General features: G+C 41.5%; 1 protein-coding gene across 1 annotated transcript; it reads left to right on the top strand.

Annotated features, from left to right (window-relative positions):
* The first annotated feature begins 381 nt into the window (after positions 1–381).
* LOC137527684 (olfactory receptor 5V1-like) lies at positions 382–1,314 on the top strand. Its single transcript, XM_068248481.1, has one exon. It carries the CDS (start codon positions 382–384, stop codon positions 1,312–1,314), a length of 933 nt encoding a protein of 310 aa, XP_068104582.1.
* The last annotated feature ends 11,516 nt before the right edge of the window (positions 1,315–12,830 follow it).

The raw sequence follows: 12,830 nt of genomic DNA on the forward strand, positions 1-12,830 counted from the left end.
TGGTCCAGAAAGTTCATTACTTCTGCTTTTTTTACAGCTTGAAAGGCAGAGTATGGATTATAAACTGACACACTAAACTGTGACAGTTTGATGCAATCTTAAAATTTAAGATAAAAAACTGAGAATAAAAATATGAGATATACTATACTTGTAATGGCGTATTTATCATCCATACTAAACATAACATTTTTTATCTCATCATTATCTCCACTTCAGATCCACTTGAACTTAAATCAAATATAAGGAATAAAATCCTGGCAGACAGAGTAGCAAAGCAGAAATAAAGAATAAAGAATAAAGTTGTGTATTCGACCTACAGGTAGAAGACGTATTGCCTACCAACTCTTTTTTTTTTCTTTGTGAAAGGATTAGTAACTCAGAATGATAAGGAATCTGACAACATTTACCGATTTCCAAATTCTTGGCTTATCAGATGTACCCCATACCAAATCATTGCTGTTTTTTCTTCTGCTTGTGATCTATATTGCAGCTCTATTGGGAAATCTTACCATCATGCTGATTTCTTTTTTGGATGTGACTCTCCACACTCCAATGTACTTCTTCTTAAGAAATCTGTCTCTTCTGGATATCTGCTACACCTCTACCACCATGCCCAAAATGTTACAAGTTTTAATGGTGGAGAAGAAAAACATCTCAATCACTGCTTGTGTAGTCCAGCTCTACATTTTCTTTGCATGTGTTGGCACAGAATGTATTCTGCTAGGTGTTATGTCCTATGATCGTTTTTTAGCCATCTGCAGCCCTCTTCAATACTTGTTAATAATGAACTACAAACTTAGCAGATTTCTAGCAGCTCTATCATGGATTGGTGGCCTGTTGAACTCTGTCATTCACACATTTTTCACTTTTCACCTTCATTTCTGTGAATCTAATCAGATTAATTACTATTTTTGCGATATACCTCCTCTGCTTCTACTCTCGTGTGATGACACATTTCTCAATGAAATTTTGTTGCAATCTATTGGTGTTTTCATAGCCTGGACACCATTCCTGTGCATTTGTTTGTCATATGTATACATTATTGTGACCATATTGAAAATAAGATCTAAGGAAGGCAGACTGAAGGCCTTCTCTACCTGTTTTTCTCATCTGCTAGTGGTTATTTTATATTATGGCAGCTCTATTTCTAGCTATGTCACACCAGCTTCTTCACATGTTTTAAACAATGATCGTGTTATGTCAGTCTTTTATAGTGTTGTCACACCAATGTTAAATCCTGTTATATACACCCTGAAAAACCAGGATGTCAAAAAAGCTGTTGTCAAACAATTTACCATATTTTTCGGACTATAAGGCGCTCCAAACTATAAGACGCTCCAGACTAAGACACACCTAGGTTTAGAGGGCAAAAATTGGGTAAAAAATACTAAACCTGGTGGGTCTATAGTCCAGGGGCATTGTGGACCTTTATCCCCCAAGACATATCTATCTAAGCTACACTGCCCAGCTACATTAACCCTTGCTGCCCTACCATCTACACTCACTACACTCCCAACTACACTCAGAGCTATACTAACTCACTGGACTCCCAGCTACACTCACTACACTTACTCACTGCACTCCCAGCTACACTCACTATACTCCCAACTACACTCCAAGCTAAACTCATTCCATGTACTCCCAGTTACACTTACTGCACACCCAACTACAATCACAGCTATACTAACTCACTGCACTCCCAACTACACTAACTACACACAGCTACACTGCCAGCTATACTCACACCTACAATCACAACTACACAACACTATACTTGCTACAATTACAGCTACACACTACACTAGCTACAATCACAGCATGAGAGGCCACTCTCACCTATCTTGTGGCAGGCGGTCGGCAGATGGCTTGATGCGGTGTAGATCTTCGATGCGGGAAGGAGCTGTTCCCTGGTCGCATGAGCCGGCGTGTGCATGAGCCGTTCCCTGGTCACATGAGCCGGCGTGTGCATGAGCCATTCCCTGGTCGCATGAGCCAGCGTGTGCATGAGCCGTTCCCTGGTCACATGAGCCGGCAGGTGCTGTTCTGTCCCCAGCAGACAGATCACCCGGTGCTGGCAGAAGCCGATCCCCAGGTGATCACTTGAGCCGGTCTGTGCTGCGCTGTCCCCAGCAGGCAGATCACGTGGTGCTGGTAGGAGCCGCTCCCCGGGTGCTCATGTGATGCGGGTAGAGCCGCTCCGATGGCGACCGCAACCTCCACAGCCCCCTGGCAGGACAGCAGCCGTATCCATCTCCAGCACCAACCTCCTGACACATCCATCTCCCGCCCCAATCTCCAGCCTGCAGGACGATAGGAAAGAGCTGTGGCAGCTGAAATACAGTCTGCCCTCTGCAGCTAAGTTGACACACAGGAGGAGGTCGGGAGCTGGGAGGGCTGGCAGATGTCCACTATGCTGAGGGGAACGCAGATGTCCATGGCTGGAATAGTGGCAAGCTGCGGGGAGTCTACAAGCAGCTGATGCTCACTTTCTCCATGGAAGAGATGCATTCGGCAGGCCCCCGGACAACTACGTTTGTAAGGGTGTGTGGGGGTGGATACCGTATACTCGGACTATAAGACGTACTGACTCCCCCCTCCCCCCATTTTGGGAGGAGAAAAAGTGTGTCTTATAGTCTGAAAAATACGGTAAACTATTAAAAGATAAAATTTGAAGTGCTATGTGTAAATTACATTTTTATAACACATACATTTATAAGTGCTATGTGTAAATTACATTTTTATAACACATACATTTATTAGAAATAACAGTTAAGGAACAATGGCGCCTCTATTCTCACTAGTGCAAGCTTTCTGATCCCATTTTCCTGCAAGGACCCACAATCAACATACACAAGAAAAAAATATCAACAAATGGAACTCTTCCCTATCCCTGGAGATTATATGACAAGCTCAGAAATAAACACAGTAATGCACTACGCAATGTTAATGAGCATCCATATGTTTTCTGTGCACAGAAGAAGAGCAAGGTATGGCTTGAAACTAGTCAGTCTATGGCATACACGATTTTAAATAACTTCCATCGATCTGGTGCTATATTAACTGTCATTCCAACATTGGATTGTGGGCTAAGTGCATACAGAGCTTGACCCTATGATATGCATGCTGTCAAGTGTACAAACTGTAAGGCCCCATTTACATTAATCAGTTTCTCTCAGTTAAAATGGAAAGAAAACGGATTTTCAAAGTAATGCCCATGTTTTCCTATGGCACAGTTCCCTCTTAATGCGTTTAACCGAAATCTTTTTCACAATGCACTGCTATGGAAAAACCGGGTACCATCGCGTACACTAACGCGCACTAACGCATATCAACTGATTAAGTGTAAATGGGCCCTAAGGAGAGCTACAGTACTGTGCAACAGTTTTAGGCAGGTGTGAAAAAAATGCTGTAAACAAAGAATTCTTTCAAAAATGTAAGTGCTAATTATTTATTATTGTTATGGCCAGAACCCGAAGTTTGGCCACTTCGCGTTCTGGCTGGCCACTTCGGGTTCTGGCCAGCCAATGTGCGAAGTGGCTGCTGCGCTGTGGCCAGTGTTAGAAATGAAATGATTCCTGTTAAGATTAATGTATTTTCCGGCCGTCTCGATTTGGCCAAATGTATGAAAAGTTAGTTTCATTTAATGAAATGAAGCCGGCGGCAAATGTAGCAGATGAAGCCACCGGCTTCCGCTCTGCTTCTCTCTCCTCCCCCTGCCTCTTTCTCTCCTACTGGCAGCCGGCGGGGACACGCGTGTCCCCGAGAGTCGTTCGTCGCGGCAGGGAATTCCTCACATCCTTCTGTCTCTTTATGTAATCCACACTTGATGATGTTGAGATCAGGGCTCTGTGTGGGCCATACCCTCATTTTCAGGACTTCTTATTCTTTATGCTGAAGATAGTTCTGAATGACTTTGACTGTAAGTTTGGGGTCATTATCCTGCTGCAGAATACATTTAGGGCTTATCATATGCCTCCCTGATGGTATTGCACGAGGGACAAGTATCTGTCTGTATTTCTCAGCATTGAGAACACCATTAATCCTGTCCAAATCTCCAACTCCATTTGCAGAAATGCAGCCCTAAACATTCAAGGAACCTCCACCATGCTTCACTGTTACCTACAGACAAGGGGCATTGCTAGCCCCAAAGATCAGAGGCACATGCCCCGGATCTATTCTGGGGTGCCCCCGGATGTCCCCACACAGAGTCACCTTTGGTGCCTCAATGGTGGGGATGCTGGGAGCTGTGGTGCATCAATCAGGGTTATGCTAGGTGCTGTGGTGCCTCTATGTGGGCATACTGGGTGCTGTGGTGCCATGCTGGCTGCTGTGGTGCCTTTATGGAGGTATGCAAAGAGCTGTGGTTATTCTATGGGTGCATGCTGGGAGTTTCGGTGGGAGGGGGTCCACTAGAAAGTCAGGGAATGCTGGGGGCATTGCTAGCCGTGGCGCAATGAGCAGCTAATCTGCAGAGTTTCTGCCCTACATGGTATTTTATACTGTTTCCGGCAGCATTCCAAAGCTCAAAACAGCGTCATGCCTCGATGAAAAAACACTGCATCGGCCAGAGACCTCCCTCAAGCTGAGAGCGGAACGATCTCTGAACTATTTAACTACCTTTGGAGGTTGCTATTTACATCCAAAAGGCTGCTGCTGCTCTGCTCCCACGCGGTCATGCGCCTGTACGCTCCTGTGCTGCAGCTCATTTGCCCAGAGTTCCCATTAATTGATCGAAGTCCCCGTTAGAAAGACCGACAGGCTTCTTTCAGAAGCCGCGACCTTTCTAAAGAAAAAAAAAGTTTCCCGTCCTCCCTTCACTTCCTGTAAGTGAGAGAGCTCTCTTACAAGACTAAAAAAATTTTTTGACTTTGGCCAAAAAGTAAAACTACATCTACATACATTTGTTTTTAAATAAATACAATTGATTACATTTAAAATTAAGTTTTTACCCCTACACTCCAGAAAAATACCCAAATAAATGTTTAATAAAAAAATGACTATAAGAAAACAAAAAAACAAAACATAAATAGTTACCTAAGGGTCTTAACTTTTTTAATATGCATGTGAAGAGGGAATATTACAATTATTTTTTAAGTTATAAGCTTGTAAATAGTGATGGACGCAAACCTGTAAAAATGCACCTTTATTTCCAAATAAAATATTGGCACCATATATTGTGATAGGAACATCATTTACAGTGGGTTGCAAAAGTATTCGGCCCCCTTGAAGTTTTCCACATTTTGTCACATTACTGCCACAAACATGTATCAATTTTATTTGAATTCCACGTGAAAGACCAATACAAAGTGATGTACATGTGAGAAGTGGAACAAAAACCGTACATGATTCCAAACATTTTTTACAAATCAATAACTGCAAAGTGGGGTGTGCGTAATTATTCGATTCCTGAGTCAATACTTTGTAGAACCACCTTTTGCTGCAATTACAGCTGCCAGTCTTTTAGGGTATGTCTCTACCAACTTTGCACATCTAGAGACTGAAATCCTTGCCCATTCTTCTTTGCAAAAAAGCTCCAGCTCAGTCAGATTAGATGGACAGCGTTTGTCAACAGCAGTTTTGAGATCTTGCCACAGATTCTCGATTGGATTTAGATCTGGACTTTGACTGGGGCATTCTAACACATAGATATGTTTTTTTTTAAACCATTCCATTGTTGCACTGGCTTTATGTTTAGGGTCATTGTCCTGCTGGAAGGTGAGCCTCCGCCCCAGTCTCAAGTCTTTTGCAGTCTCCAAGAGGTTTTCTTCCAAGTTTGCCCTGTATTTGGCTCCATCCATCTTCCCACCAACTCTGACCAGCTTCCCTGACCCTGCTGAAGAGATGCACCCCCCGAGCATGATGTTGCCACCACCATATTTGACAGTGGGGGTGGTGTGTTCAGAGTGGTGTGCAGTGTTAGTTTTCCGCCACACATAGCGTTTTGCATTTTGGCCAAAAAGTTCCATTTTGGTCTCATCTGACCAGAGCACCTTCTTCCACATGGTTGCTGTGTCACCCACATGGCTTGTGGAAAACTGCAAACGGGACTTCTTATGCTTTCTGTTAACAATGCCTTTCTTCTTGCCACTCTTCCATTAAGGCCAACTTTGTACAGTGCATGACTAATAGTTGTCCTATGGACAGAGTCTCCCACCTGAGCTGTAGATCTCTGCAGCTCGTCCAGAGTCACCATGGGCCTCTTGACTGTATTTCTGATCAGCGCTCTCCTTGTTCAGCCTGTGAGTTTGGGTGGATGGCCTTGTCTTGGTAGGTTTACAGTTGTGCCATACTCCTTCCATTTCTGAATGATCACTTGAACAGTGCTCCGTGGGATGTTCAAGGCTTTGAAAATCTTTTTGTAGCCTAAGCCTGCTTTACATTTCTCAATAACTTGATCCCTGACCTGTCTTGTGTGTTCTTTGGACTTCACGGTGTTGTTGCTCCCAATATTCTCTTAGAAAACATCTGAGGCCGTCACAGAGCAGCTGTATTTGTACTGACATTAGATTACACACAGGTGCACTCTATTTAGTCATTAGCACTCATCAGGCAATGTCTATAGGCAACTGACTGCACTCAGATCAAAGGGGGCCGAATAATTATGCACACACCACTTTGCAGTTATTTATTTGTAAAAAATGTTTGGAATCATGTATGATTTTCGTTCCACTTCTCATGTGTACACCACTTTGTGTTGGTCTGTCATGTGGAATTCCAATAAAATTGATTTATGTTTGTGGCAGTAATATGACAAAATGTGGAAAACTTCAAGGGGGCCGAATACTTTTGCAACCCACTGTAAATGGTGTAATAACCAGGACAAATGGGCAAATAAAATATGTGGCTTTAATTATGGTAGCATGTATTATTTTAAAGCTATAATATCAGAAATCTGAGAAATAATGATTTTTTTCCATTTTTTTTCCTTAATATTACCGTTAAAATGTATTGAGAAAAAAGTATTTCTTAGCAAAATGTACCACCCAAAGAAAGCCTAATTAGTGGCAGAAAAATACTATATAGATTAATTAATTGTGATAAGTAGTGATAAAGTTACTGGCGTATGAATGGGAGGTGAAAATTGCTCGGATGCATAAGGTGAAAAACGACTGAAGGCTGAAGTGGTTAAACAAAAAGCCAGCTACGGAGCTTCTAATGCCTCCAAGATGGCGCCTGCTCTTCTTACCGAGTTGCCACGTGGCCCACAGCCTTCATCCTCCCAGCGCCTGCTTTCTAAAAACCGGAGGGAACGCTCAACGGACTCCATCAGTTTTCCGAGCACACAGAATAGAGACTCCAAGTCCCTGGCTTCGCACAAAAGTAAACATACCAGTGCGTTAGGGGACATCTCCTATTACCCTCTGTCACAATTTCGCCGCTCCTCGCTGCATTAAAAGTGGTTAAAAACAGTTTTAAAAAGTTTGTTTATAAACAAACAAAATGGCCACCAAAACAGGAAGTAGGTTGATGTACAGTATATCCACACATAGAAAATACATCCATACACAAGCAGGCTGTATACAGCCTTCCTTTTGAATCTCAAGAGATCATTTGTGTGTTTCTTTCCCCCTGCAGCTATCTTCCACTGAAGTGTCAGGCTGTTTCTTCCTGCAGAGTGCAGACAGCTGTGCCTGTATGTAATTCCTCAGTATGTGAAAGCCCAGCCAGCTCAGAGGAGGATTTATCCAGCTTGTAAAAGATAAGAGAGAAGCTGCCCTTATCTAAATAATACACAGGCAGTGTGCAGAGATGGGCCTGGAGGGGGGAGATGCATCACAGAACCACAACACTGAAGAACTTGGCAGCCTTCCAGACACAGGCTGACAAGTCTGATAAGAGAGAGATAAGTTGATTTATTACAGAGATGGTTATAGTAGAAAGTGCTGCAGTAAGCCAGAACACATTAGAATAGCTTTTGGAACTTGTAGGATGATAAAAAACAGGATGCAATTTTTGTTACGGAGTCTCTTTAAAGTCTGAAATTCCAGAAGTGGACTGGAGGCGGGGACTGGAGCATCAGTGAGTGGCTGCACGGGCATAGGATGTCTGTGGGGGGACCATTAGAAGCCCCGGGTAAGTTCAACTCATTTTCCCCCGACCCCCCTACAGTATTCCTTTAAGTAAATTATATACCCTGAACTTTGCCCCCCTTCTAAGAGAGATTCCAGATCAACTTAAATCCTGGTCTCACCTGCCCCTTTCATTGTCTGGCAAAATAAACACTATAAAGATGGACACTCTCCCCAAACTATTATACACATTCCAGACTGTTCCTATAACACTACCAATACACTGCTTTAAAGCCCTAAAATCTACGGTAACTAAATTTATTTGGTCCCCTAGCAGATTAAATAATTAAATACAAAGTCCTTATTAGACCTAAAGCCAATGGAGGCCTTGGTCTACCTGACTTTCTCTCTATTATAAGCGTCCCACGACCAGGATAGTTGAGTGGAATTTCTCCCATATTAACGTTAAACATGAAAGAGTCCTTTTTTGAAGAAGCCCTATCTAATCTCAGTTTAAAAACCCTCCCTTGGATACCATGCTCTAATAGACCCACAACATTTGATATTCCGATCCTAAGTAAAAACACCTTGAAATGTTGGGACCAAATGCAGTCAAATCACCACCTCACTCCTCTTATCAGCCCCTTAAAGCAGATCCGAGATGAAAAACTAACTATAACAAGTAACTTGTCTATATATCTTATCTAAAAAGTAGATAGTTTACACAGCAAATCTAGCTGCAAACAGCTTCAACAGAATATGATTATTTCTTCCTGTGATACAATAACAGCAGCCATGTTGTTTGTAAACATTACACAAAGGCAAGCTGATCTGCATCTCAGCCTGTGAAAACCTAATTCCCCCTCATCCTCTCTCCTCCCCTCTGCCTCTGAAATCTCTGGCTAGTAACACCCCCCCCCCCCTCCTCCTGCCCAGACTGAGCTCCCATAAGCCCTTGCTACTGTCTATAAAAAGGCCAAGGCACTCTGAAAAACTGTGGGCAAGGCTTGTTTAGTTTATAGGGAATTAAAGTATTAAAACAAAAACAAAAAGTATTTGGCTTGAAGAATGCCCTATAAACAATATGAAAGGATCACAATTATGCAATGAGTAAAAGTTTATCTCGGATCCACTTTAATGCCGCTTTTTTTTTTTTTGTAACACTGTTTTTATTAAACATTTAATGTATCTTACAGACGTTTGAAAATATCAGTATATGTCCATATTAACAAAGGAGAAAACATATCATGTTTACAATACAATAGAGTTGAAGATATGGAACATGTATTATTCTTATAAGTTTGTATTGTCCGTATTTTCCAGTTATCCATAAAACCTAAACAAAATAGAAAAGATAAAGATAGCATACTAACAAGATCCAAGCTAGATTGATATATGAGTCTTTGTTCCTTTGGCCTGTCCATCAGTGCGAAAAAGAGAGCGTACCAATTATAGTGTGGGTTGTGCCCCACTATGGAGGAGAAGCAACAAAAGTCATGGGTTATTATGATGTATATTAGTTAAACCATTCATAGTAGTCTGTATAATCCCAGATATAGTTTGTTTCCCGTCTAATGTCCCATAGGTCATTTCAATGGAGGTTAGGAAGTAAAAACATAGATCAGGGAGGGATGTAGTTGAGAAAATATGTTTCCCATGGGTCCCATATTTGTTTAAATCTCTCTTCTGTGTCTCTTAGAAGGGAGGTGAGATACTCCATAGCCTTAGTCCAGCTGATTTTTGTAATAACTGTAGAGATTGTGGGAGAGAGAGGTTTACGCCAATGAGATGCTATAGATAGTCTAGTAGCTGTGAGTATATGTGTAGTCAGTCTCATCGTATTTTTCTTTATTCCAGGTAGCGGTTTACCTAGGAGCATATATAAGGGGTCTAGAGGAATATTAGAGTTTGTTACCCTTGTTATTAAAGATTGGATTTCTACCCATAGTGGTTGGACTATTGGACAATACCAGAATATATGCTCTAGCGAGCCTATCTGATTACAACCCCTCCAGCATTGGTTGGGTACATCAGGATATATTTTTGATAACACTTCCGGCGTTCTATACCACCGAAACATCAACTTATAGATGTTTTCTTTTACTTGTGTGCATATTGATGTTTTTTTTGCGTTTTCCCATATTGAGACCCAATCTTCCAATTCTAGGGATTGTCCAAGAGCTTGTTCCCATTTATTCATATATGAGTGTTTAATTTTGAGGGTACCAGAGTTGTCCAGGAGTAGCACATAAATAGCCGAGATGAGCCCTTTTTGATGGCCTTTATTGTGACATAGTCTTTCGAAAGGAGTGAACATGGGAAGGAGATATATTCCCCTGGTGAGAGTTCTAAGAAAGTGACTAATTTGATTATACTCCATAGACAGTTGTGGCGTGAAGGTTATTTTTTCTTCTAATGTAGTTTTGGTGAGGAGTTTTCTGGTGAGAACATTCGTCCAATTATGAAGATTAGTGTATTTAAGACTAAACCATCTACCCATGAAACTTTCTGTCATACCCGGAGTAAATGCAGGGTTTCCTAGTACGGGATATAGAGGGGATATTGAGGATCTGAGGTTAGCTTTTAGAGCTGTCGAATGCCATATTTGGATAGTAAATTTAATTGTAGGGAGAAGTTTAATATGGGGTAGCTTGGGAGGAGGTGAAGACCAAATTAAAGAAGCCAGGGAGGTTGGGTAAATACTGAATGCCTCAATGAGGCCCCATTTAGTATATGTCTTCAGGTCCGACCATTCAGGAAGTTGGCGTAGGTGGGCGGCCTGATAGTATAGTTTCAAATTAGGTAGGCCTAAGCCCCCTTGTTCTCTAGAAGCTAATAGAATAGAGGAGTAAATTCGTGGTTTAGAATTGTTCCAGACAAATTTTAAAAAGGCTCGTTGTAAAGTTTTAAACTGTGGAGAGGGGACTTGGACAGGTAGCGTTTCAAATAGATGTAGTAGGCGTGGTAATATATTCATTTTTATGGAGTAGATCCTACCTATCCATGAAATTTTGTAAGCTGTCCATTTATGTAAGTCTTGTAGAATGGACTGTATTAATGAAGGGAAGTTGGCCTTGTATAGGGTAGTGTAGGTAGTTGTTAATTGGATCCCTAAATATTTAATAGAATGAGTCTTCCATTTATAGGAAAAGGATTGTTTTAAGTTTTGAAGCATTGTCCGTGGTATTTTAATGGGGAGTGCTTCAGTCTTATCCTGGTTAAGTTTGAAGCCTGATATGGCTTCAAATTCTTTTAAGATTGAGTGTAGTACTGGGAGAGAGGTGAGAGGATTAGTGATCGTTAATAGTATATCGTCTGCGAAAAGCGATATTTTATATTCCTGAGTATTTTGTTTGACTCCATTGATATCTTGATTTTGTCTAATGGCACTCGCCAGGGGTTCAATGCTTATTGCAAATAAAAGTGGGGAAAGGGGACACCCCTGGCGTGTGCCATTCGTTATGGGGAAGGGAGATACTGAGGCAAAGGGAAGTTTAACCATTGTGGATGGAGAGGAGTATAGGTAGCGGATTAAAGTCAAGAAGGATCCACAAAAACCCTGACGTTCCATTACCCTTAGTAAGAAAGGCCACGACAACCTGTCGAAAGCCTTCTCTGCATCCAAACTTAGAAGCAGAGAAGGCTTCCCAGATCTATTCATCAATTCTATCAAGTTAATAGCCTTCCTAGTGTTGTCTCCCGCCTGACGGCCCAATATGAATCCTACTTGATCATTATTAATCATAGAGATAAGGATTGGGTTTAAACGGTTTGCCATTACTTTTGTGATGATTTTTAGGTCCGAGTTGAGTAGGGATATAGGCTGGAAATTCTGTGGGAGTTGTGGGTCCTTACCCTCCTTAGGAATCATAGTGATTAGGGAGTTGAGGAATGAGTTGGGTGCTACATTCCCCTTCATAAGTGTGTTTGCTAATTTACTCAAATATGGGACCAGAGTGGTTTGGAGTTTTTTATAGTAAGAATATGGTAGACCATCTGGGCCAGGGGCTTTTGTGGAAAGAAGATGTTTTATAACTTCTATAATTTCTTCGTCTGTTATGGGGGCATTAAGGGATTTAATGTTTTCTTCAGTAAGGGAAGGCATATTTAATTGATCTAGAAACGCATCAATTTTGGATAGATGTGTTGAGGGATTGGGGTATTTTGGTAAATTATAGAGGGTCTTATAGTAGTCTGTAAAAATTTGTGCTACCTTTCGTGGGTGATAATGGACATTCCCATGGGTGTCTTTCATAGAATATATGTGGTGGTTAGAAGATTTTGGGTTTAATTTGCGGGCAAGAATCGTATGTGGCTTATTACCTCTTTCATAGAAAAGTTGTCTAGTCCATCTCAGGCTTTTCTCCAATTGTGTACATTGGAGGGTTTGTATTTCTTGTTTGAGGGTTTGTATTTTAGAATAGTGCATCTGGGTTGGATTAGATTTGTATAATTTTTGGGCCGAGTCTAAGTCTGAGTAGAGTTTAGAAAGTCTTGAGGAAGACATTCTTTTATGTTTAGTGGCCTCTGATATACATAGACCCCTAATGAAGGCCTTATGTGCTTCCCATACCATCCCAAAGGAGGGAACTGATTCAATGTTAACTGTAAAATAGGATTGCAATTCATCCGCCAGCCTAGATAGAATCTTTTTGTCTTGTAATAGAGTTTCATTCAATCTCCAGAAGATCGGTTTATGCGTGTGGGAGAGTAAATCAATTTCTGTGATGACTGCTTGGTGATCAGACCATGCAATTGGTAGTATCTCAGCTCCCCTCAACGATGACAGGAAACTAGATGTTGAGAAGAAATAGTCTAGAC

The sequence above is a fragment of the Hyperolius riggenbachi genome, chromosome 1 (genome assembly GCF_040937935.1).
Source record: "Hyperolius riggenbachi isolate aHypRig1 chromosome 1, aHypRig1.pri, whole genome shotgun sequence".
Lineage (NCBI taxonomy): Eukaryota > Metazoa > Chordata > Amphibia > Anura > Hyperoliidae > Hyperolius > Hyperolius riggenbachi.

What these genes read in the sequence shown, in the direction of transcription:
- LOC137527684 (XM_068248481.1), top strand. Translation starts at nt 382, where the DNA reads ATGATAAGGAATCTGACAACATTTACCGATTTCCAAATTCTTGGCTTA.